Here is a 26949-nt window from a genome sequence, read left to right on the forward strand (position 1 = left end):
AGGATTCATGCGATTCGGCGCGGCGATGGGAAGCACTTTACAGCGAAAGTGTGCTCGCTTCACTTGCTTTAGATGAGAGGACTCACGAAAATATTTGAATGAAATAATTTTCACAAGAGATGGTGCTGTTCAAAGATGTTTGCATGGTCTGTTATTTATCCAACAAAAGGTAAACATTGTCGAGAACGGGTGTATCCGCTGTGGACTGTAAACTCTTTTAGATTTCACGCTGAAAACAGATGCATTAAAATATAACAACAACAATAACAATAACAGGCGATTGCAATCGCCTGTTAATCCTACAAGCGTGGCCTGTGAAACTATGTAAGAACCAGAAGAAAGCGACATATTTCAAGAACAGTCCTTCACCAAAGTGTACTGAAAAAACTAACAGAGGAACCGTTGCCAACTAAGAAAGTAAGAAGAAGGAAAAAGGTATTCGAGCATTGTATTTGACCTTGCGCGTGATCTATTTTAGCAACTTGTCGAATGGTTTCGAGATAAACTAACAGCGATTTTCCAAAAATTGCTTCTTTTATTGCACTGCCCAAACTCTTGAACACAGGATCGGGAAGACTGTGAAAACATTCGGCTTGTTGTCTGTCGTTGTGTCCCTGAGAGCGCCTAGAGATTGGTAAGTCGCGACGGCGGATTCACTCGTTCTCGAGGATATTTACCTTTCCTTGGTAAGGGAACGGACAAAGCAAACTTGAAACACTGAGAACCATGAATCTTTCACTTTTTCACCCGTTCTAATAGTTTCGTGAATCTTCTCTTCTGAAGTGAAGGGAGCACACTTTCGTTCTTTTAACTCCGTGATAGTAAAGTGCCTCTATTCGCCGCGCCGAATGGCTTGATCGTAAGGAACCTTGGCAAAGCGAAGATAATCAAATTTCGTCTCTGCTGGAGTTAAATCTCCTCTTTGATGGCTCTTAAGCACGTAACAGCTCGAAGGAAACCATATTGATCGACTGAATCGCTAAGACGTGCAGTCAAAACAAAACTCTCGAGGCCTCACTGGCCTCGCTTTCGCGCAACTAGACCCGGGCCGACCGAGAGATCCGCCATATTTGCATTCGGTGTATGGAGTGAACCCAGGATTAATTTCATAACTAAGTTAAATAAATGTTTTGTATACGATCATCCGGTTGAGTGCATTCCCGAATAGGTCTGAACGTGGCCTGTGCGAAAGTTATCATCGTTGCATGGTCTTCGTCGTCATCGTCATCACCATCATCATCATCATCATCATCATCATCATTTTGCTTTCTCATGTTATGAAACTTTAAATCGTAAAGCTGACTATATAACTTCACCTAACTGCCAACGAGCAAGCTAAGCGAAGACGGTCGGCTTGGGAGGCGGCCGCTTAATGCCACGCGAAGTATTGCAGCAGGCAGAAAAATTCTCGATCGTGCTTTGAAAAGTGTAATGTAAGTGTAATGTAAGGTGTGGATTCCCTGGGGATTTTAGAAGCGTTAGATTTCACGTTTAGTTTCACGTGACTTTTGATAACCTTTGTTGCCGAAACAAACCTTCAAAGTTCGCACTAGTGTACTTGAACGAACTACAACCCACTATTTAAAGTTCGCGCTATAAACCTATAAATTTTATTTCCCTTTCGCTGTTTGAAACTCGACAAGTTTAAGGTTCAAAAATGTCTAAGCAGAAGAATAAGAGCGATTTTAAGGCCAAGAGCATGGCAGAAATGTAGGAACAGGGAGTGCTTGTAGTGGAAATTCTCGGCTCAGCAGCTGACAGCCTCAGCAGCTGAAACGGTTTTATAAAGATTGGAACTAAAACCGGTGATTTAGGCAAAATTCTTTTTTTTGTAGGCACTTAGCGAAAGCTACAACTAGTTTCTAAGCCTTGACTTCCAGTCAAGTAATTTCACTCGTCTTCAAGAAATACATTGATTTTTTACCCACTATATGCAGTTTTATAATACCATTTTATTTCCTGAAGCTATTTATTAAACATCTGTACCGCTTATCCGTAGCATGGGAAGACTTATAGGAGAAGGAAAGGTAGCCTATTATCAAAGCAGTCAAACTCCGCTTTTCAGTACCGACACCTCGTTATTACGGACACTTTGCCTTGTCCCTGTCAAAACAAGCCATACATTTTCTCTCAATTCAACCCCTTAATACGGACACCCCGTTAAAACAGACAGTCTCTATGGCCCCCCCAGTGCCGTCCGTATCAACGGGCTTTGACTGTATATCCTTACACGATTGAAACGGTATTCATGATAAAATTTATTCAGTGGTAAACAGCGATCAGGCGTTACTGTCTATTTTCGCATTCTGTCATTTCTTTTGTAGTTAAAAGTTATTAATGAGTTATTCATGTTGTGTCAGAGTAAGGGCTTAATACTCTTTCGTTTTTGACGAAAATGACTGTACAGTGTAAATAAATGTGAAAGGTACTTTCTTGAAAGGAAATAACAGACAGGAAGTTTATTCAGACATAACTTTCACTTTCGGTGAACTGAACTCGACCTCTTGTTGACCTTTTGCAGTTACCTGATACAGCTGCCATACAGCTGCCCGTTCGATCGGCATGGGAAACCGAAATGACGAAACGAAAGCTGATTGTAGCGCATGTGATACAGATACGTGAATGAGTTGTGGTTGGTACGTCATACGGTCTGAAACTCAACCACCACGACGTCGACAGTGGGAACGTCACGGAAGTGACTCATTCGCGCTGTTTTAAATTTCATTCGCCATTTTTACATCTCCCATAATACAAATTGGCACCCCAAAAGTTTGTATAATCTTATTTGTTTTAATCTTTGTTTTAAACAAGGTGTACTATGGGAGATGTGCAAATGGCGAATCCCTACAAGTCTACTTCCTCCTTGCATTTCCGGTCGTCACTTCTCTCTCTTAAGCGGGAATTATTTCCGCCAACGTTTCGTTATAATTTATATGAAAAAATTTAACTAACAGAGTCAGGTAACTTTTTTTTCTGTAAGCAAGAATTGTCTTTGCTGACGTCGGAGACTAACTTCAAGAGGTTTTGATGTCTATTGTTTGCTATTTTTGACTCCTCAATAACGATCGCTGAAATCCGCACATAAAACCCGAGAACAACGCTTCTTGCACTTGCACCCGATGTTTTGTCACGTATCCTCCTTAGAACCGAGATATAGATTCTTATAGTGTACTGCGTCTTTCTTACAGTGTACCGAGGTACTTGTCTTGCCCGTGTGTCTTAGACTGCTTGACTGTCTTGGCTTACTTCAGTTACTTGGCGTGCTTGAGGTACTTAGCTTACTTTTGTGTCTTGGGTTGCTTGAGTGTCTCGGCTTACTTTTGTGTCTTGGCCTACTTCAGTTACTTGGCGTACGCTAGGGTACTTGGCTCACTTTTGTGTCTTGGGTTGCTTTAGTGTCTTGGCCTACTTCAATTACTTGGGTTGCTTGAGTGTCTTGGCTTACTTTTTAGGCCAAGTAAGCCAAGACATTGAAGCAGTCCAAGACACACAAGTAAGCCAAGTACCTCAAGCAAGCCAAATAGGTGAAGTAGGCCAAGACACTCAAGCAACCCAAGACACACAAGTAAGACAGGTAACTCAGTGCACTATAAGAAAGACGCGGTACACTATAAGAATCCATATTTCGGTACACTATAGGAATCATATGATTTGCAGGTGTTGCTGGCCGAAAGGATCACGGTCTGCGATGCTTAGAAAGGGTGCAAGTAACCGGACTCTCACAAGAACTCTTTGATGTCAGCTTAAGACAATCGTGAAACGTAGTTCTTAAACTAAGCGTGTAAAGATGAATTGCGATCAAGCTTACTAATTCTTAGCCTGCGAGTACAGCCGTCTTTCCTCGCTCTTCTCTGCAAGGGACATTTCGCAGCAAAGACGTCTGCGTCTCAGCGACAGAGCTTCCATTCTGATGGCGTAAATCAATGTTTACATAACTGATTCGGTAGTCATGGGGTTCCAAATGTAAATTTGGTGGATTTTATGTTTCTCCTGGTCGGTTATGGTATACGTAAAGTTTTGTGTTCCTTAGGGGCAAGGAGCGAGGACTCGAGGAAAAAACTTCTGCCTTCGCAGGCTAACTAACTCTTTTGGATAACGTATTTGTCTTTTGCATTTAACCAGAACATCCAATCGTTTTTTCAGGTACCTCATCACAAAATCATCGCATAAAAGTTGCCTTGAGGCAGTTTGCAGTGTATATCGCCAATCTCTTCCTTTTAACTTCCGATGCTTGGGCTCCAGTTGTCCGTGACACAGAATTAGATGTGGAGACCGCTGATCGCTATAACTTGATTCTTTTGGGCAGCCCTCTGGAAAACACTTGGGTTGAACGTTACCATGGAAAGGTTCCACTGAAGTATCAGGACAAGACAATGACATTGGGTATGTTTTCCTTCTTTTTTTTGGAGACCTCCCCCTCCCCCTTAGCTAAGAGCCTGGATGACCCCCCCCCCCCCCCCTTTATCTCAAGGTCTGGATCTGACACTGAAGGGTGTTAGCTAAAAACAAAAAAGCCGTTGGGAAAATGAAGATTTCGCCAGAATGCAGTGTTTCGTTTCCAAACCGCGTGCCACAAAATGGAACGTTTTATTTTGTTGTTACAGTCCACCGCCATGCTTGTACTTGTTTAGCCTACGAACGCAGACGTAGTTCTGGTCGTCGCTTTTCTCCACCGCAAACACGTCTGCGTTTGCAGGCAAATACTTATTCTCAACAGGCAATGTCAAATTTCATTTGGAGAAATAGTGCCATAGGTAAATTTCAGTCAGTAGCTTTCGTTCTGTTAATTCATATGGTCAAACTTGATTCCAGGAAGTTCCAATTTTGTACCACTTACAGTGGTAGCACAAGAAAGCACTGTTATGTACTAGATTTTCAGAATAGTAATCTTTGAAGGTTAAAGCATTGCTCAGTAGCTATCATTTTAATGGACGCACTTAAGAATTTCATTCACTGGCTCAAAGAAGAACCAACTCTGACAATAAGAAAAGTACTTCAAAAGTTAGAACCACCTTGTACAAAAAAAAAAAAATAAACAGTAAGGTACTGCTCAGTAGCTTTCATTTGAATGGACACACTCTAGGATTTCATCCACAGACTCAAAAGTTGGGGTAAGATAATTATACCTCTGTGTCTCGTAGAACCACCTTGTACAGCATAATAAACAGTACCACAGAAAAGTACTGCTTAGTAGCTTTCATTTGAATGGTCACAATTTAGGATTTCATCCACAGACTCAAGAGTTAGAACCACCTTGTTCAGCATAATAAACAGTAAAACAGGAAAGCACTGCTCAGTAGCTTTCATTTAAATTGTCATGTACTTTCCTTTTCATCCATGGTATCAAAGATATTTATCTCTGCAAACAGCAATTGATCATCGGTGTTTTCGATGTCATAGGTCACTGCAACTTCTCTTCACCCCAGACCGGCGCGGTTTTCCTGGCGCCCCACGCGGGCTCCCGTTTGGCGCTTATCATATCCGGGAATTCCATCGAGGGAATCCGGGATGCCGTGCATCTCGCCTCGCCTACGATTCCTCCAATGGCAAGATCACCTTTTTCAAATATGGTTCCTGATTACGTCATTACCGGGCCGTCGTTCCGTGCACAAGGGCCTGGGGGCTACTTATGCGCCGGGTTCTGGGACAACCGCTGGGGATATGGCAGGGAGATATCATCTTGCGTTTGTTAATGTAAAAATAGCAATAATAATAATAAGAATAAGAATAATAAATTTCCCTCTTGGCATAGTGTTAAGTTAGTTAATTCTCATTGAACTTAACGACAGATAAGGCCCTGATCAGACCACGCCATCAATGCCCGTAAAAAGTTGCTTTCCTTTAACTTTTTGGATATTGTCCTTTTCCAAGTTTCCCACGGTCTTCCTATGGCTTGTTTTTCATTCCCTTTTCGCGGTGCTTCGCAAATCCCTATAACGTCCAATGGCGGGTCCAAACCTTCAGATACAGAGGGAGCCTGGTCATCCAGTCCCTGAGATAAGAGGAAGGCCCGGCCTTAAAAAATTTTTTTTCGGGCCCTCGGGCCTCAGTTTGGTCTAAAGATAAGGGGGGGAGGGTGGCCCCCCCGGGCCCCTCCCCTGGATCCGCCACTGACATCGTTTCCAAATCTATCTATCTCCTTTACTTCATCGCCGTTATCACTGTTGATTTGCATTGTGGTTTTGGTTGCTGTGCCTTGGTTTTGTTGTTGTTGTTGTTGTTTTTTCTTGTTTACGGGATGGGGTTGTGGGCCCCCTGCTCAACCCTCCTCCTTAAGCCGGGCTTAGCAAAGGTTGAGTACAAAGACCCAAGCGGAGTTTCATAACGCAGGAGTGTGCTTCAAATTGCACGTCGAATCTTCTGTTTGTTCACGATACGGCTGACAAGAAAGTGGAGAAACACTAGCGCTCCCTCCCCACCCCCCCCCCCCCCAAAAAAATGACGTTGTAGGGGTAACACAATTGATGGTAACCCAGTAGTTTTTATTGTGGCTAACAAATAAGGAAAGAAACAAACATTTGAAAGTGAACATAAGAAGGTTAATGAGTATCCCAACTGACCGGAAGCAAACGCGTCGGCTATTTTACACGCGTGAGCGAGGATTTGAACTCGGGACTACCGAGAACAAATTCAGCTAGTGGTCGGGGCGGGACTTGAACTAGGGGCCTCTGGATTGCAATTCTAGTGCTTTATCCACCTGGGCTCGCTGCCTCCTTAAACCTGAACCTCCAAGTTCGTCCCCAGTGGAGGGTTGGGGAAAAGCCCTGGGAACAAGGTTGCTGAACCTCTTCCTCCTCGTGCTTCCAAGTTATTTCGTACCTAGATCCTCACCAGTCAAAACATTGGAAAGAGTTCTACTCGTACTCATCTGACTGTAGCTTGCGCGCTAGCTCTCATAAGGTTGGGTTGGGCGAGGTTAAGCCCCCGCCACCATTTCCCCCTTCCCTGGAAGGTTGGGTTGGGTGAAATAAAAGAAAATAACCAGACAAAGAGCCGAACTCTCGCACCCGTTTTTCACCCTTTGCGCTCGACGCCTAGGCTATAACGTTGGCTGCAGTGCGTGTACGAAAAACCACAGGTGAAAAACGTTTCTAACATTGAACTTAGCGGGCCATTTCCGAGCCAACCTCGTTCCCAGGGTTCTCTCCTATTACGAGTAGGAGAGGAAAGACCCTGGGAACGAGCTTGTTTCCGAACCCCAAAAACTCTCACTTTCAAAACGAGGCTAAGTGCAAAACCCTTCTTGTGAAAATGAGTTTTATTTGCATGAGTGTAAAAGAGAAAAAAAATCAAAGCAATGTCTTTGCACACAGCCTCGCTTTGAAACAGAGGCTTGGGGCAACTCGGAAACAGCCTTTTGGAGTATGTTTTGTTGACATCGCCGCGTCCACATCAACAGAAAACGATACCACAAAATCTACAAATTTTCTCGAAATCTATTCGGGAGGAAAATTTGCTCATGTAAACGTCTTAAAGGTATAATTTAATTTATTTGTGACGCAGAAAAATGAAAACTTTGTGTTTCTTTATTATGCCCTAGGACTTTGCGTCTGTTTTTCACGTGATTAAAACAATCCGTCCAATCATGGATCAACGCATTGTTTTTATGCAAGCTGAATATAAGGGCAAGAGTCGTGCCTCTGATTAATCTATTCTTTGCTTTGAATATTTTGTTAAATTCCCTCAGCAAACGAATAATTATGCGTCACAATTCTACATTATGCCTTCACTAAATAATCTATCTTTTTTTGAAAGCAAAAAAGAAAGTAAGAAGGAGAGGTATTTAATTATCGAATCGGTTCAAAGTTTTTTGACCTTACTCAAATTATGACGTTAACTGGGTGTGGCCTTCTTTCAATTTCACCTTGACGATCCAAATATTTTTTGGTTGCGACGAGTTGCGTTTTCTTTTCTGATCGAATGTTTTTTTCTCCTCGTAAATACTTGACATCTTTAACTTTCGAGCAGTGTTTGCAGCTGGTCAGAGTAACTTTCTTCAACACATCAAGGTAATTTTAGTTTTTTGAGGTTGTAAAAACAACATTTAATGAGGCTTTATCTTCTACAATACTACTCCTCTAGTATTGCATTTCTCTTCAAAACTGTTTGTCTTTTTTGTTCTGAAATATAGTTTTATCTAAATTGTGTATTTTGCTAGCGTTTAGTCAGTATGCGACAATAAGACGTTCAGTGCACGGTCGCATTTAACCCTGTAGAATTTCTAAACTGTCGGAAGCAGCGAAAATTCCTTTTTCTTTTATTCACACTGCATTTTGCTTATCGATGATCGCAAACTATTTTTCTTTTTTTCACTGATTGGGAAGTTACGTAACTTGCTTGTCAAAAATTTGAATGAGTAAATTCATGTATCTTTCGGACGCGATTTAGTGCTATTTTAGAACTTATTTTGTACGTGGATTTCGTTCGTTGTCAGTCGTTTCTGGAGCCCTGAAACATTTTTTCTCTAAATACTCATGTAGAACATGCACAAAGATGTTCAAATCAAATCGGCACCTGACAAATTTTCGAGCGGCTGAAAATTCATGCGTTGTGTTGTTTCGTTCACACAGATTCACCTTAATCGTATGAAAATTGAGACGCTTAGTCGTACACTAATTTCCGTGTAAGCAAAGCGAAAATTTTAAACGGTTCCGTGTGAAAGAAGTGTCCGGTCAGAGTTTTCAGCTGGTCGAAAATTCGTGCGGTGCCCTTTGAACGTAGCCTCAGTTTGAATTAGCCTTCAAATTTCAACTTGATGTTTATTACAATCGTTTGACCGCTACGAAGAACGATCCACCCGAGCTACGTTTTAAGATTAACGGCACAAACAGCCTAAGGCCTACGCCAAACGTCGAACTTTTCATGAGACGAACCCAACTCTAATTTAGGTTGACGTAAATTAAGTTAAGATCGTCTGTTGAATCAGACGTCGAACTTAGGACCCGTCGAACCAATCAACTGGATCAGACCAACAAGCAATTTTAGCCGGTCAGTAATAAATTTTCTCCCGAACGATGCTAAATATACGTCATCATACAAATTTTTAATTTATTAGTTTAGTCTGTCGAATGTGAAGATCGAGGTTTGTCCCGGAGACGATCTTCAGACGTTCTATCCGTTTGAAAAGTCAAAAGTTACTACAGGTTCTTGAAATAAGTGTGCCTTGTCCTCGAGTCGCACACTTTTCGGAAAAACACATTCCGCTCCGACCCAGCGACCCGATTAAAACCAAATATCTGTAAATCAGTTGAAGGAATAAGTCGCAATGCCAGTTGTTTTTAGCATAAAGTGGTGATAGCTAAGACATACCAAATAGAGTTCAAACACCATTAATCGATCTCTCCTCGCTTGTTCAAACTTCGGATAGTGCTATCCAACAGATAAATCACTGTCCTGCGAGTAACTAACAAGGAAACTTATTGCGCTCACCACACTGGAATAAGATTTATTCAGTGGATAACGTTATCCACCTTTCGATCAACTGGGCCTTTATAAAAAAATTGTGGTTGCTTTTCCATAAAATAAATTTCTGTAAGTAATGTTTCCAACACGAGAAAAATTGTTCCGTCTGTAATATCCGAAGTAATATCTGAAACACCAGAAGGATTGTTTCATCAGATATCCAAGCACTGAGAAGTAATATATCAAACACGATAACGAGTGTCTCATCCGATATTCTAACACCGAGAGGTTATATATTCAACACTATAAGGAGTGTTTCATGCAATATCCAAACACTGAGAAGTGATATATTTAACACTAGAAGAAGTGTTACACTGGTATCCAAACGCTGAGAAGTAATATATCAAACATTAGAAGGAGTGTTTCACTGGTATCCAAACACCAGGAAGTGATATATCAAACACGAGGAGTGTTTCATCCGATTTCCAAACACCGAGAAGTGGTATATCAAACACTAGACGGAGTGTTTCACTGGTATCTAAATACCAGGAAGTGATATATCAAGCACAAGAAGGAGTGTTACACTGGTATTTAAACACTGAGAAGTAATATATCAAACATGAGGAGAGTTTCATGCAATATCCAAACACTGAGAAGTGATATATAAAACACTAGAAGGAGTGTTTCACTGGTATCCAAACACTGAGAAGTAATATATCAAACACTAGAGGGAGTGTTTCACTGGTTTCCAAACACAAGGAAGTGATATTTCAAACACTAGAAGGAGTGTTTCACGAGTATCCAAACACCAGAAAATGATATATCAAACACGAGGAGTGTTTCACTGGTATCTAAAACCCAGGAAGTGATATATCAAACACGAGGAGTGTTTCACTGGTATCTAAAACCCAGGAAGTGATATATCAAACACGAGGAGTGTTTCATCCGATATCCTAACACTAAGAAGTAAAGCAAACACGTTATCATAAATGTTTGCTAACATTTGCTTTGAATTTCTCCGAGAATTATTCATTTACGCGTGGACGGAAGGTTAAAACGGAGAAAAAAAATCTCCTTTTTCAAAAATATCCTGATACGAGTGGATGCAGGGCCTTAGTGTTTAATATGCGGTAAAACACTGTGCCTCGTGTTTGATATATTACTTCTCATTGCGTACATATCAAATAAAGAGGGGCGACGACCGAAAGTACGTGTGCTTTCGCAGGCTGCTGATGTGTTTGTCATCCCCCTGTTTTAGATTATATCAACTCATGACAGGATGTCGATACGTTTTGATAAAAAATACAAGAGTTGGCGAGGTCCAGTATTAGAAGAGATTACCGATGAATCAAACAACAGGGAAAAGGTAGGTAGATGATACGCTGAAAACTAGGCGTTTTCATGTTGCTTCAACCTTTCACTGCGAAATGTGGCCAAAGGCAAAATTCGATAAAAAATCTTAAATTTCATTTTGTAAAATTTTGAAAAACAGGTAGCACCATGTGAATGGACAGATTGAGAGGTTTCATTTGAATGGTCACTCCATAGGATTTCGTCCACAGACTCAAAAGTTAGAGCTACCTTACAAAACTCCATTTTTCACTACTTTGGCAGTGAAAGGGTTAATAAACAAATTTATTATATAGATGCATGTGGATCTTTCTTATAACTGTTGACTGAAATCGTCAAACGATTTGGTTCTCCTTCCTGTAAATCCTTGGGATGGTGGTCTTAGATCTTCGGGCCTTTTTAGAGTAAGACCAGGAATTATGGGAAGAATTGAAGACACCAAAGACTGCGCTCTTCTGTTTAAAAATAATATGTGAATGGCAAACATGAAGGGAAATTTGAAACTTAGCTACGCAGAAAATCATGGAAGTTGTTGAAAGGATGCAGAAGAAATATCAGTAGCCTTCGAATACAGCCGTTTGTCACTGTCTGTTCTCGCCCCTCGCTGCTTGGGACGTTTCTCCTGGCGAAAATAATATATACATTAAGCCAGGGCTCTCTTTAATATTTATAGATTCCTCAAAGAAAATATAAAATCGAGTAATACTTAAGACAAGTCGGAAGCAACAAGAACGGTAAAAACAACAACAATTGATCTAATTGGCAAAAAAACAACTTTGCACATGCAGCACACTTTTTTCTTCTAATTAGCTAAAAAACAACTCTGCATGTGCAGCAGTTTTTTGTGTACATTTCCTTACCGTTATTTTACACGACTAAAGCGTGAAACGTCTTTTAGCTTCCTATTTACGCGTTTTATGGAGGAAATGTTTGTGTTCCTGTTCACTCTGTTTTTTCACTGCCGCTCCTTTTTCACATTAGTAGCCGCTAGCATTTCTCATTTTTTAACCGCCGATATATAATTTTCATGTTTTTCTTCCAACGAAATTAGTCTCCGTTGTTATTTATTTCTCGCTCCTGGCAAGTGTGACACTTGACATCGGCTTACATGTAGTGGGTGTACGGACGGTCGGTGTTCGTACGCTACATCATAACCAAATTTTCCCGGATGGATAGTTTACCAAATTTTCTTACCCACGGTGCTCCGCTGGCGCGCTTCGCGCGCGAGAGCTCCGCTATCAGTAGTCTTACAAAGAACACCTCTCTAATAATCAGATTGAAGTTATTCCATATACAATGTAATGATTGTTTGGTGTTTCTCTCTATACACTGATCAGAGACATTCCCGTGGGAGGGCAAGTGGACAATCTTGTAATCCAGATCACACGGCTATTAACAAACATCGTGCCCGTATCAGAAATGTGGTGAAATCTGCTTGCTACCAAGTAAGTAATTTAGGTAGGTTAGGTAGGTAATTTAAATCTATTGTAGCTCTACTCAGAGGCGAACCCGTATGTCCTGGAGACTGGTAATGAGTCGACCGTACAGTCGTTCTGTGGAAAGCAAGGATGTTTTTGAGCGACGCACGTCAACCGGAAGTGGTCGTTTCTTCGTTTTTGGACGGTGGTTTTGCCCATATTTTTGGACAAATCGTCTCTATAATAGTTCAGACACTTAGAAATACAAATTTGGGAGCGTCAAGGTGCTTTAAAATGAAAAAGACCTCACTTCCGGTTGACCTGCTTCCGGTTGACGTGCCTCGCTCAAAAATGCCGTAGCTTAAGCTCCCTAATATGGCAGTTGCAGCGTCATCACGTCATTTCCATGGTTTATAATAGCTCTCGACCAATCAACGACATTTAAATCGCTCAGTTATTGTTAAAAAAGGAATTTGAGCTTGAGTGAAAGAATTGATGAACGACGAGGACTGGACACCGGAAATAGTTGTAAGCACAAAAGTGTAAGGCCTGAAGTACCTGGTTAAAGGCGACAAAAAAAATGTGCCCGTTACTCGCCACATTTTTTTGTGTGCTTGACGCTCTATTGGAAGCAGTCATCACCATTTTACTCAACTCAGCAGTAAAGGGAATAGCAATCCTGTGCCAGCCAGTGCCAGGTCTCTCTTCTCCCCATCCACTGAAGTAAGAGAAAGTTCCTGGGAACAAGGTCGCTTTAATCATTATCTAGGTGGTATTGTTCTGCGCATGTGCGATGTGCTGGTCAATAATCAGTGACTGATTGTTTTGGTTGATAGGCGGCAAATCCACCTCCCATAAATCCACGGAGCACGAGTGTTCCTGCGGTCACGTGGTCACAACCACCAGTGGAGGATTTCAAAAAAAGGTTGGCTGAACAACCTTGTCTCCAGAGCTTTTCCCCTAGAAAGTAGGAGGGACGGGGAAAGCCCTGGGAACGAGGTTGTTGGTTGAGGCTTCTCTATAGTGTCATACTCGACAATGAACATAAGACTTCACTTTCGCTGTAGCTGGTCTACATCTGCACTCATAATTTTAGGCCTAGATTTTTGATAGTTTTTTTTCTTAGTAATGCTTAATTTTCCTTTTCCCACTTTCAAATTATTCACAGTTGTAAATAGTTTTCTATCGTGGACATATATTTAGTTTTTAATTTGTAAACAATACGATATAGTTTAAAATTGTAAATATTACTTATTGTTCTGATACTTAAATAAAGATTGGTTTTAGTTATTCTGTTATGTAGCTCGGAAAATCTCCAACTTTCAATCTTTCTTTTCACGACCACTACCCCCTTTATTTATTTTCTCACCCCTCCCAATTTCTGACGGAGAAGCCCTGGGCACGAGTTTGATTGTAAATTGATAAGAAGTTGCATAACAACACTGGTATTTTTATCACTTATCTTGTTTTCAAGGCGCAGTGCATTTGACTTCGGACGACCATCCAATTTATATCGTAAGTACCAGGGCCCGGTTCCTCGAAAGATGGTTAAGTTTAATCCAGGATTTAGCCAAATTTTAAGCCAGGATTTCTTGTCTAAGAACATGTAACTCGAGCTTACAAACACTGTTGTGCCTTTTCTTGGAAAAGAAGAAATGATAAGACAAAATGTTACTCTAAGCAATGCATAGGAAGGTAAATACAAAAAGTGGAACAAAATTTTAATCCTGGATTAGCGCCAATCGGCCTTTCAGAAACCGGACCCAGATCGTTTGGTTCTGAGGAAGGAGGGCGGGTCGAGGGCTTGGCTGTCAGAAATTTAAAACTGAAATGCAGAGAAAGATGGCAATCTCAGTTGGTCCTAGGAACCCTAGACCGTATTACGGATATAGACGATCTCGCCATCAACGAAATCGTAACCAACCAACCAACTCGTCAACAGAGAAGTCAACTCGCTACCAACTAATGGCTCTTGCACACTTACCTTTCTTACCTATGTTTATGTTTCATTTATTTCACAGTTATTAGTTGGTGGCGAGTTGGTTGGTAGCGAGTCGACTTCTTAATGGTAATTTCGTTGGTTGCTAGATGGTCTAGTGGCGAGATGACCATAATTCGTAGACGCTCACCAACGAGAATAATGTTGATGGAATATTAACGCGAAGTTGTACGTTTATAGTACTTGCGAGGTTGATTGATTTTTACTTACGCGCATCTTTTGGTAGAAAAATCTCTTCTTAGTGCCTGAAATAGCGTTTTGAAAGGTTTTTCAAAGGTTTTTTAAGCTGGTGAGGTAAGTAGTTTTTGAATTGGAAGCACCATGATCCACGGACAAAGCAAGCCCTACATAATACAGTTTCTTGCCTTTCTTTAAGACCTTCGGAAAAACTGATTTGCTGTTATGTGTTTCTTAGCTAATGACTCTGAAGAAATGCGCAATTTAAGAAGACGATCTCATCTTCTTTTTGATGAGTTACAACGAGAAAGAAGGGCAAGCACGCGGCTAAAGAGAGAAGTATTTAGGTAATAACTGCACAAGACTTGAGTTGATCTTGTTTCTGTCTTTTGTTTTTTAACCCATTATTTTCAATTTTTACTTCCAAAATCTATCTCTAATAAAGAATTCTTATTTTGTTCTATTTAGGTTACGTGACAGTCAAGGGCGCTTTGGATATCTCGTTGAAGAAATCGACAATTTGCGGAAGGAAAACGAATACATCGCCCTTGAAATCCAAAGAAGGCGGCAAGCAGACGGTTTAAGTCGAGTAAACCAAGGTAAGTGGTGGGCAACTGAGATCTAACTTTTCTAGAAATACGTTATCGCAAAAACCTCGCAAGGCTGAGAAATGTTCTTTTATCTCGATTTTCGCTCTCATTTCTTCGATACGATTGGTCCATATTGCTTCATTGTTCTCTGTAAAATAATTTTGTCGTCGAAATTAATCGACAAAAGCAGTTCTTGATCGCCAAAACGGCCGCAAAAACCATCAAAACAAACGCCGACAGAGTTTCCTGTTTGATGACGTCACTACATTGCGGACAACCAAGAGATATGTACATACATAGAAATATGGGCCACACAAATTTGCTAGACTGCGAGCAGTCTCTCTTTTTCTTCAGATTTAGTCGGAGCAATGCACGCGCGGGAGCGGTGAAGCCGCCAAAAACTACTCTCGCACTCCAATCGCGCAAGCTACTTAGGCTACAAAACTGGAGATAACAATAGGGCTATTTATACGAGGAAAAATAAGACGCGTCATACATAAGACGCGTCTCGAACTTTCCGTATAAACGGCACATTTCGTCTAAAATAAGACGCGGCTTAGCTAAGACGCGTCTTATTTTAGAACAGCCCTTAACACCTGTTCTTAGATAAGACGCGTCTTAGCTAAGACGAGAAAAACTTCGTATAAATGACCTTCGCGTCTTCCATAAGACGCGAACGCATAGTACGCAAGCGTAAATTTTTGGCGCGCCACGTTGGATTGCCGTTGCTACGGACAACATTCACATGAAATGAGTCAAGAACAGAAATAAGACGTGAACCATTTATACGAGCTGTTCTTGTCTTAGATAAGACATGCTCGTATAGATGGTCCAGTTCGCGTCTTATTTTTCCTCGTATAAATGGCCCTAATGCCTCTGTTACACCTGCTTTTATTTGCAGGAAGTACAGAGACACTTTGTCGCGCTCCTAAACAACCCAGCCGATTTTAGGACTGTTTTCCAAAGCAAACACAACGACGAAACACAGATGTGTGAATGCCTTCTTAGACGTCAATTGGTCTTAACCAATTTTCGCTGTTTAGACGTTCATAAAACGGTAGCTCTCTTTTTTTGACAATCATATGTTGGGAATTTTGTTGTACAAAAATGACAAAAAAAATTTGTAATATGAAAGTTGTATATTTTCTACTTACAAGAAATTATTTTATCTTTGAAGTGTGGCCTTGAGAAAAAAAAATTCCGAACTGGGACTATTTTCAAATCCTTCATAATACACTCTTTTTTCCCCCTCCTCCCTAGCCTCCCACGCAGGCGTTTTTAGGGGACCTCCTCCCCCTCCCCTCCCAAATTTTGCAAAACCTATTGTTTTGAAATGCGCTTGAGAATATGCAGTTCGCTCAGGAGCATTTGAAAACAATAGTTTATTATGATAACTTTAATTTGAAGGCAAACAAAGTGACTTTTGGGTGATTCAAAAATAGTGAATCCTAATAGTCCAATTTGTGTGACGACGTCATTTTTACCACTACGACCGAAATCCTTCAGGGTATTGCTTTCTCGTGCAAATTAAGGCTTTTTAATTTGAAAATTAACAATTACTGAGTAAGGCTGAGTATATCGATATGAAGAATTACGCAGATCGAGAATAGCAGCCTCTTATATCTACATAATTCCTCATCATACTCAGCCTCAATCAATAATTGTTAAATGTTTTAGTCTTTAATCGCAAGCTGTGAATCTAACGTAACAGTTAACACTGTTGATCAATAATGTTGCAACACTTCCTTATATAGAATAAATATGACACTTTTTTTTTCTTTGATGCAAGTTTAATCTTAGCAACATTAATTCTTGACTGTAAATTACTGAAATAATTTATTTACTTCAATAAATATTGTCTACATTTTTTTCACTTCATTGTTTATTAATAAGCCTAAAACAATTTCGTTACAGCGCGGTATCCCACATACAGATACTCTTTAAATATATTACCGTATACATTTGAAGTTCTATATATTTTTCGTAAGATTCATCTATTTATCTTAACTTTTTAACTTCAGTCTTACTGAATCAAATAAACTACTAATCATGGAACATATTGTATATTTAAATAGTTGCATTTGCATGTTTTCAGGACAACCTGAAATGAGGCGAGATCATTCAATGTGCTCTTCAGGCTTTTTTACCGGCCGATCAGTATGAAAAAACAAAATGCGGTACCACATTCAAAACGTACATAAATCGTACTATAATAAATAATATTCAAGTATTATCTAGAGGTTACTTTCAAGACTGAAATAAATGATTTAAACTAACTAATTGACTTAGTTATGTTACTTTGTATGACCTTCAACTTAGGCAGCCTGGCAAACCTAGGTGACGCACCATAATCGGAAACCTTTCCTGTAATTATCTGATACGTGGTTCTGGTATTTTCTAGATTAGGTGCTTGAACAAGCTTGAACACCAAATAACTTATTTAAATCGACGGTTCTGTTGTCATAGTTCCGTGCAATTTTCGGCTTAAATTCTTACTCTTCGTACCACATAAATTGTTGGTGGTAGTAAAGGTCAAATAGACAATAGACGTCTATAGGTTACACCAGAAGCGTATATGCAACTGGTTGCACTTCATCGGAGCCGAAATATCTCTGACACATTCTACCTCTTAGTCAAAGCATGCTATCCCATGCTACTCTGTTTCCCAAAAAGGCACGGACGTTACATTATATTTCGCTTTTCACAATATCATCATATATTTTTTTTCAGTTCTACCATGCTGGTCAATTGGGCCATTGAACACACAGCGTATCGGCTGTGTGTAGGCTGGATACCTTCTAAGTTAAATCATCTCTCTGTAAGAGAACCAACTAAGACTATCTAATATAAGCGCATTCGACGCGCGAAAGCATTGCAAGGACCAAAATGCATCAACGTGCCAATTCAATGCGATTATATAGATAAGGATTCAAAGCAAATCTCGACTATTCCTGCATTAGCATGCGTTCTCCTTAGTCGAACACTAAAATATTTAGTAAACTTTATTATTATCACAGTCATCAGCGGTATAATTCTTGCATTATTCTTAATGAATATCTCCTCAAGAGTCTCATTACCGGTCACCTCTTTCAGTAATGGGCTCTTGCCTTTTCATAATAATTGCCCTGTTTTTTAAAACTGGGTTACCAATAGAGACCTTTGGATTCTAACACGAGTACGACTACGAGTACGAGATTGTAGTGCGCGCGAGTGAACCAGCGTTATTTTGACGGGAAAACGTTGTAGCCGTGGGGCGCGATCCATTCACCCAAAATTCACACCGGTCCGACCGGGAAAAGTGGTTCACCTTAAAAGGTGGACCAGCTTTTTCCAAACTTTTCCGGTTGGACCGAACAGATCCATTGAGTTTTGGACTGAAATTTCCGGAAATTTAGGTTGAATGGATCGCTCCCGTGGTCTTTCTACTACGAGTTTAGCGAGGATGTCGTGGTGGCGGTAACACTAGTTTTCTTGCGTTTGAGGTTTTATCATTTTGCTGCCGGATGATGGCTTAACCTTCTTCAATAAAGACAACAGTGCTAACTGTTTTTGTGTGAATGAAAATAAGTCCAAGGAAGCTTTCCGAGGTGTCTTATATTTGAGATTACGCGAAAAAAACATGAAGTCAAATCTTGTACTCGGAGTCGTTCTCGTCCTAGAAACTGACGGTCTCTAGCTACTGACTAACCTCAGGTTGTTGCCACTGTTGAACTGACTCATTGCTAAAAGTACTAGTATAGCAGGCTCTCTCAATAGTCACGTATTTTACTGGCCAGCGTTACTTCAAGTACTTTTCAAACAATCCCTGTTTATCCATGATGAAGACGTCCTCGTAGCTTCCTATAAACACATCATTAGCAAACACCATGGGCGTTTTCCTGGTACCAGCCTTGGAAAAGACTTTGTCCCTCTCCACCTTGCTCATTCCAACATCAAGAGCAATCCATGGATCAAAGTCAGGACGGCTAGAGATCTCTTTCTCTTTTAAGAATTTTCCTAGCAGTTCGTTGTCCTTGCGAACCTTCAGATTCGTGGACGTTGCTGCGTAGTACACCCGAATTCTTCCTCGCCCGCCCAGGTCTTCTTTTCCGCGGGTGATCCCGTTGACGAGGCTATCTTCTGACACGTTGTTGATGTAAACTTTAAAGGGGCTCCCATTGATTGGCAGGTCACCCCATTTGATAAACACTTCGTAAGCTCCAGGTTCCGTGGGAATGTACAGCACAGTGTGATCGGTGAAACCGTCTTTCTTGACGCTTTTGACGTAAGGAACAGGGATTGAAACGGCTGGACAGCTAATGCAGACGCTCAAGGGGCCTTTTGTAGAGTTGTCAGTGGTAACAGAAAATTTACCAACACGTCCAACCTCGCCTGCAATCAAGCCCGGTCCATCTGCGGTGTTCACCGGAATTTTGGGCGGTGAAGATGAACTGTTCAAGGAGGGAGGATTGAGTGGGTGGTTTTTCATTTCTTCATCTGAAGATTGATATGGGGAGCTTGTCTGGCTTGTAGATGGGCTAGACGCTCCTGAATGACTACCATTTGGAGACATTTTAAGCCCATTAGATGAGGTCCCATCCAAAAGGTCTTGTGCGTGAAACTTCGAGGGCGCCTTTGGAGTGTGTACACCATTTGGCGCAGGAACTGTGAGATAAAACGGACTTCTGAGTATGTGCGCCCCACAGTGTAGAATACTGATGACGTAATCTCCAGGTCTGGTAGGCAAGTATTTCACACAGTAAGTATTCTTGTTAACGGGTTTTACGCTAAGATCAGGTTTATCGTCATGTACAGCTCCTCGAAGTGGCTTACATTCGATTGCAATGGTTATATCAGTGGGTTTCGCACCGTTTAACTCCACTACAAACTCAGCAACTTTTCCGAGTTCACTCGATCTCAGCCCTGCGCCATAAGCCTTACATGCAATGTCTTGATCCGAGGTCGCTCGCCGTGCACTCTGACTTTTTCCGTTCCCAGTGCCTTTGTGCAGGCTCTCGTACTTGCAAAATAGCGCTAAATAAGTTAAAAGACTGAGTTCGTCGAGTTGTCCAGACGCCAAGTCAAACGGGGAAATGACCTGCGGTATTCCGAACGCGTCATGCGCAATCTGCATCCCTAGCTTTGCGTTTCCTTCGCCATTAGATTTGTCAGCATAAAGTTTTAGAGGAATTAAACCAGGCTGAGTCGCGTTCACTAATTCACATATCAACACCCCGTCCTTCCAGTCTTTATCAAAGTTTGTTACATTTCGGTCTGGAAGCTTTTCACGAACCCAAGATAGGACGAAGTCTCTGGCCGAAGTCTGCGTTTTTCCAAACATGATTTGCAGGGGAATTATAAGATAATACAGCACCAAGTTCCAAACAAAAGCTATTATAAAGTCAATGTTCCCTTCAATGAAATTGTCTGGGTCTGAAAAAATAAAAATAAAGAATATGACACAGTTAATCTTTCCCAAGAGAAAGTAAGCTAAGAAAGCTTTTTCGTCCTTATTCGAGGAGACTAGGAGGTCTGGCGATTTGCGGTTTCATCCGAGTGAAATGTCGTGGTTAAAGCATGTGAATAAATGCAAGGTCATAGGCCAGTTTCCGTAACTTGAAAATAGGCCCATAATGCCTTAGTATACACGCAAATGCAGAAGTAACAACCGGCAAAGGGTTATGGGTAGATAAAGGATGGCAAGCGTGCGTGCGCATGCGTTACTGAAGAGCGGCGTTTCACGATTTTTCCTTTTCCCATATAAGCTGAGCATAGTGATTATTGAAAAGATAAATAAAACTAGTCTGAAATGTCGTACGCCTCCACCCCCTAACCCGCGGGGGGGAGGGGGGCTGGGGAGAGAGACTCTCACTCCCCCCCCCCCCACGGGTTGGGGGGGGAGACGTAACACTTCACATGCACATAAAAGGAGCGTTTGAAGCGTTATCTAAATAATAACCAGGTTCCAACGCTTTTTCGCAAGAAGTGTCCGAATAAATTATTATTATTATCATTATTATTATTATTATTATTATTATTATTATTATTTTTAATATAGTGACAAATCAAACAAAAATTCGTTTTGTTTGAAGCCAGGTATATGCCTCTCATATTTCATGCTACATGATATTTAACGGAATTATGTGTATTCACTTTTTAATTCATGCTGGATGTTTCTGCTCTTAATTTAGTCTTCTGGTGGCCATATTCACAATTTCACCCTTGATAGCACGTACCGGACAAAAAATTTGCATCCGTCTACCAAACCTTCTGACACAGTTGTTTGTCCTTCTGCCAATTTCATAATTATTTTTATAAGCGGCTGAGTTGTAACACATTTCTCTCTGCAGCTGAACCAATAATTCAGCATTTTTTTAAGCACAAAAGATAAAGTTTTATTTCCATGATGTCTCTTTTTTGCTACAAGTTGCCCCGTCCAGTTAGAAATGATTAAAAATCTGGAGTTCATTTTGTTAAATATATATATTTTTTGCCTTTTAAGTTTTTTTTTACAGGCGACTTTGAAAAATTCCGCATTAATTTTACGTCACGTTCCGAGGTCTTAACAGAAGACTTTATTAAAGCTTGCAACCTTCAATTTGCATTCGAAAATACTCTCGTATTTAAATGCCAACCAAACTTGCTTTACAAAGAACGTGAGGTGAAAATCACAGGTATAGGAATTTAAAAATTTGCTGGTGGTCTATTATGATTTTAGTTTTCTTACTTTCCTTTCCAGACAATTTTCTAAGATTGAAATTTCGGGATCTTTTTCGTGGTCTAAAGAACAGAGAGCTCCGCCACTGACGTTGAAAAACTCTCGTAGATTTCGCGTAAATACTTCACCAAAACATACAAATATCGTTAATCAACTGATATAAATAAAACATAATTTGTGAAATAATGAAGACAGGAATATACTTAACTCCCTTGGAGTTAAAAGAATATAAGCCAAATTGAAACTTGGCTTTACAAGACACGCTGCTTTTTTCTCTGAACGAAGAAATAGTAACCTGAAGAATCAGGATTTCCAAAAAAGTTTATTTGTATCCTTTTAAATTGCCGCGCCATATGTGGAGGAAACAGCCGGTTCAAGCGTAAACAAAACATGTCTGAACACGGAGGATCGCTACTAAAATCCGTCAAGCTGAAATTGCAAACAGGCATAAATAAAAATAAGAAATTTATAATTTTTTTCCTTTGATTTTTTTCTGCTCAGCGATACACTACTGGGTTGGTTTTATAAAAGTTTCAATTTCACGCATTACATTGGCAAACTTTCGTCTGTTTTCATTTTCGTTGAAAGGGAAATTTCGGAGTAAAGTGCGATAATTTTCTATGGCCCAGTTTTATTCATTTAAGAAAAAAAAGAGCTTTTGCTATAATCGAAGGCATAAAATATTCCGTATACAAAAAAACTCTAAAACGTAAAAAATTGTTTGATTTTTTTCTCGCTTGATGGAATCGTTTGTTCGTTGAAAGAGGCAAACAAAGCTACTAAAAGCAAAATTTGCGTTGAAAGCGAACGAACACACAGCTCATAGCTTATAGCTGTTGAAAATATCCGCAGTTGGAGGGAATGAAAATATTTAACAAGGTACAGCAACTGATTTTAAAAGTGACGATTTAAGCTAGGAAGAGAAATATATTAACATTACCTGAAACTGAAATTTTGTTTTCTTCTGAGGTTTCTTGTGTATCCGCAATAAGTTGACGGGAATTTGTCATACAGCGCTCAGATAAGGCTTTCTGCCGTTTTGGCTATCTCCCGTGTGGTTAAATCATATTAAGAAACGTTCAACTGAGCGAACTAAGCCGTCATATCGGCTAAGATCCGCTTGTGGTAATGTCAGATGGAGCACATGTCACTTTTATACAGCCAGGCGTCAAAGGGCTTTACAGTATATATTTGCATATATACTTGGAAAAAATATATTCACATGCCGTAGCCAGACTCTCATGAATTGCAAATCACTTTAGTTCTTGCTGTGGGGGAGAAAAAAGCCACCTCGGATGACAAACAAATGGACTCAGTATGCGATTATGGCCTTTGAAACTTCTAAGAGTTATTTAATAAGGAGATGGAATTTCCTATCAGCGATAAAAAAAACAACCTTTCGCACTATTTTTTGTGCAACAATCACAGAAAAAGCTTGATCTAAGAAAAAAAAAAAACAATCTTAATAAAAACTGAAGTATATAAATAATTTTGTTGGAGGATTGAGAACCGTACCGCCATCATTGAAAATTTCAACCCAATCCGGCACTAGCGAAAGGCATTTTTGATGGGTGGGATCGGATCGAGGCGTGCGTATGTTTCTTGTTTGAATTGCAAAACCCGTTCAGTTTCACGTATTGAGGAGAACGCTATATCAGGCCCTGTCGGTATTTTACTAATATTGTATTTGCGTTTGTCTTCGTCATTGTCGCCGTTTTAAGTTTGAACCGATCTTTCATCTAGCCTGCGTGGCGGGCGATAAGGGGGAGGGGGGAGGGAGAAAAGCGCGAAAGTGGGGAAAACATCCCTCGTGTATCCCCCCCTTTTCTCTCGTCTGTCTTATACAGCTGTTTCAACGCCGTGTCCCCTGTCGGAATTTTACCCTAAAAGGACCTCATTTCTACCAAAAGACTACGAAAATGTTGTAAATCTTACGTGGTAGTGTCGTGCTATGAGAGAGATTTTCGCATGCGTCAGTAAAGGGGTCGGGTCCGATTCTGGGTCGTGAACTTCTTTTGTAATGAAGACTTTCAATAACAGTTCAAAAATAATCCAAGTGTTTTAAAAGTGGCATTTACTGTTTATAAAAGGGAAACTTGTCTCGGCGAGTTAAGAGAGAGTCATTACGAGTCGAGACGGGACAAAGATTAGGCGCTAAAATCTTTGTTTTTCTCCCGTGTAAAACTTTGAGAGAATTTTCATTGACGTGATCTTCAAAATACTGCACCGCGACAAATATTTACAATTAATGAAAAGGGCAATAATACCTTAGTAATTGTATATTGTCACTCTTGCAAATTTTGGCGCGGATGGTGTTAACTCAAGTATTTCCAGTAGGGTCGGCCAGGGGCCCAGAGGAGGGTGGAGTGGGAGAGGGGGTTAATAGTATGCCGCCATGTACCGGTATAGTCCAAAGCTACCAATACTCCCTTCAGTATACTCAAAAAAGAAAGATGGGTAGTACACCGTACACTCAAAAAAGAAAATTTAAAAAAATAAGGTCAGATCGGTCAAAAGATACCATAAACTAGCCTGAAATCCAGCAGTTTCTTAAAGTTGCATAGCCTTCGAATACAGCCGCCTTTCCTCGTTCCTCGCCGTTAGGGAAGTTTCGCAGGAGATACGAAGGCTACAAGTTGCACCCTCCCCAGAGAGAGACGGCTGAAATTCAGGCTACCGTATTTATTCGATTAAACGCCGCGGCGTTTATTAAATTTTTAGCGTTTCCAATGCGGCGTTTATTCGAGGGCGGCGTTTATTTCGAAATCACTTTTCTTAAATCACTGACAACAGTTATTTGTAAATCTTTTGTAAATAATATGTAATTTTAAGGAATGTTTGGATGTTGTAAATAACCGAGTTGTACGGAGGGTTTTCTTATTATCTAGACTACGAGCAGTCTCTCTTTTTCCTGTAGTCCGTCGAGCAAAACGCGAGACACGCAAATGACCACGCGCGTGCCGCCCTCGTTTCGCGCGTCTCGCGGCTTCGCCGCTCCCGCGCGCGTGCATTGCTCTCACTAAATCTGAAGAAAAAGAGAGACTGCTCGCAGTCTACTTATTATCCTCGAGTAAACGCCGCATTCTTCTGATTAGATGCGACGTTTATTCGAGGGTGGCGTTTATTGGTAATTTTGCTTCCATCGGCGGCGTTTGATCGAGAGCGGTGATTAATCAAATAAATACGGTAATCATAAACCAAATTTAAAAGAGCGCTGCGTATCTTGTAACCAAACTCCGATGACGGAAAAAGATTAATGACTGATTAATTTTTTCGCGGGGCACTAAAATAATGAAATAAAAGGGAAAAACTAACAAAAGGGAAAGACAGAGAATTGGGGAAATTTTTGACGCTTGTTTTGATCCAAACGGTTTAATTAGAGACATACCGGTTGAAAAATTTGCTATGTGTGAGCAGCAATGTCATTTTCAATATACAATTTTTAGATAATTGAGCATTGTTATTTGCCACTATCTACGTTATGAAGTTTATCTAAATATTTTTAAACACTTTTTCATACCTATAACTTCCTCTGGAAATTCTTGGCTGGACAGAAACCGGCAAACATTTCTCCAGCCAACATACTGCCGTTTTCTCCGCTGAGGTTCAAATATGGGCACAGCGATGCGCCTTCCAGATAAAATTGACAGCAATTTTGCCGTTACTCCACTGTCTAGGAGATCGATAATATCCTCGACCGATTCGCCAACTGTTTCCAGATGAACATTGCTCCATTTCGTAAGAGTTCGTCTCCGGATCACCTGCATGTAACCAGCTAAAGGAAGTATAGTATTTCCTTTGGGACTAGTCTTCCTTGTCTCGTCACGCAACGCTACTCTCTCCTCCTTTTTTGCCTCGTCACACAACGCTCCTTTCTCCTCCTCTTGGCGAGGAGCGTTGCGTGACGAGATAAAAACGGATGCGAAGGAGACTACTTTTGGACATGTCCTGCCGCAAAATAATTGTGCTGTCATCTCTAACAATTTTTTTTTTCAGTTTTTTAAGTCACGCCAATACGAATGAAATGGTCATGTAGTAACTTCTTTCACGGGTCAACGGATCTGCCAGTCCACTTTGAAAAATGGAGGAGGTCATTCTTGTTCCAACTTGTTAGAATTGTCATAATAACCAAAGCTTTCAACCTGTTGACATTGCAAACAAAACAACAAAACGATGAGATTAATTGTACCCTCTGCCCCTCTATTTCCCCTATCGCACAACACCACGTAGATTTCTCCTACACCTTTTGCGTCTTCTTCAGGCTATGTTCTCAGTTTCATCGCTAATGGTGATGTTGTTTTCACATTTTCGTCAAAGTGCTAGCATTTTGTGTAGGTCTGTACTGCTATAGCAGGAAGAGTGCGTTGGGACTTGTTCTTAAATGTCCGTTTTAGAGAACTCTGTCTGCCTTATAAGAATTACAAAGGGTCCCCTTAGAGAGTGTAAATGATTAGCAGCGAACGGCAGGGAAAGATTTGACTGTAAAGCTATAAAAAGGCATTTTATTCTCCTCGTACTTTCGCAAACTGAATACTTTACTCAGCATACGACGCTGTCCGACCCATGGCCTTAGTCACAAACAGAAACCGGGTCCCTGCATTTGCAGTGCCAGTCTTACTGTAGCCATAAAAAGGACAGTAAGTCACAAGATTATCTGAATATCAGACCTTCCTCAGAGGATAGAGGAGAGGAGATTTGAAAAGATGCTTTTTTCTCCTCTGGCTGGCTAGAAGAGACACACTCTCTCTCTCTCCTCTCTTAGAGAGGGACTGAGAACGAGGTTGAAGCGAAATCCGGGATTTTGAGGAAGCCTGGATTAGCTTGTGCTCTTGTTATTCCAAGGCATAGGTTTGTTTTTGAAGGGACTAAAGCAGCCCGTTTAATTAAGGATATGCAAGAACATCAATATTTGTCGATAGTTCGTGCAAAAGGACAAATTCTGGAAATAACAGGAAACGTTTAGTTTATAACCTATAAGCATAAAAATTCATTTATCAGGCTCCAGTTTCTTTTTCATTTTGTGCGGTTTTGTTCTCACGCTAAAACCGGCTAAGATAACTTGAATATAAATCCTGACACCTAGTTGTCAAACCATCAGAACTATACTAGAAAACGTAACGAGAGTTTTCTGGTTTTAGTGATGTTCGTGATACATAGTTTGTACGTACCCATGCACAGGGTGGAACATCAAGCTTACTGTGCTTTATTTTGCAATGGGTTCAGTCGTTATGTACATTAAGCTTTTCCAATGCAATATTGAGCCGGCGCTTTGAGATCGTAATAAAATAAAATGCTCCTTAGAGACACGGAACACAT

At 40.6% G+C, this 26949-nt stretch overlaps 2 protein-coding genes and 1 long non-coding RNA gene across 4 annotated transcripts in view; 2 read left to right on the forward strand and 1 right to left on the reverse strand.

Annotated features, from left to right (window-relative positions):
• The window catches only part of LOC140923865 (uncharacterized), a 34209-nt gene extending 28432 nt beyond the window's left edge, over positions 1 to 5777 (forward strand). Inside the window, exons 9-10 of the mRNA XM_073373876.1 lie at positions 4144 to 4383; positions 5401 to 5777. Of these exons, the coding sequence (XP_073229977.1) occupies positions 4144 to 4383; positions 5401 to 5693 (533 nt within the window). The 3' untranslated portion in view covers positions 5694 to 5777. The remainder of the gene's footprint in view (positions 1 to 4143; positions 4384 to 5400) is intronic.
• Positions 5778 to 13006: 7229 nt separating this feature from the next.
• Positions 13007 to 14940, forward strand: LOC140924150 (uncharacterized). Its single transcript, XR_012164202.1, has 4 exons — positions 13007 to 13095; positions 13645 to 13685; positions 14585 to 14693; positions 14815 to 14940. It is a non-coding gene; the product is annotated as an uncharacterized lncRNA (long non-coding RNA).
• A 3539-nt stretch (positions 14941 to 18479) lies between these two features.
• On the reverse strand, positions 18480 to 25622 carry LOC140924539 (gelation factor-like). 2 transcript variants are annotated; one of them, XM_073374557.1, is made up of 2 exons: positions 25154 to 25622; positions 18480 to 20348 (listed from the first exon to the last, which is right to left on the reverse strand). In XM_073374557.1, exons 1-2 carry the CDS (start codon positions 25605 to 25607, stop codon positions 18715 to 18717), a joined length of 2088 nt encoding a protein of 695 aa, XP_073230658.1. In that variant the 5' UTR covers positions 25608 to 25622; the 3' UTR covers positions 18480 to 18714. The 2 variants fall into 2 exon arrangements, with proteins under 2 accessions (XP_073230658.1, XP_073230659.1); XM_073374558.1 differs by lacking the exon at positions 25154 to 25622 and adding an exon at positions 22574 to 22879 and having other exon boundaries at positions 18483 to 20348.
• Between the last annotated feature and the right edge of the window lie 1327 nt (positions 25623 to 26949).

Source organism: Porites lutea, chromosome 14 (genome assembly GCF_958299795.1).
Source record: "Porites lutea chromosome 14, jaPorLute2.1, whole genome shotgun sequence".
NCBI lineage: Eukaryota > Metazoa > Cnidaria > Anthozoa > Scleractinia > Poritidae > Porites > Porites lutea.

Bases quoted from the DNA above. Each gene is read 5' to 3' on its own strand.
- LOC140924539 (XM_073374557.1), bottom strand. From the start codon at position 25,607: ATGACAGCACAATTATTTTGCGGCAGGACATGTCCAAAAGTAGTCTCC. The intron at 20,349-25,153 runs GTATGAAAAAGT...TTATTTTTTCAG, and splicing joins ATTTCCAGAGGAAGTTATAG to ACCCAGACAATTTCATTGAA.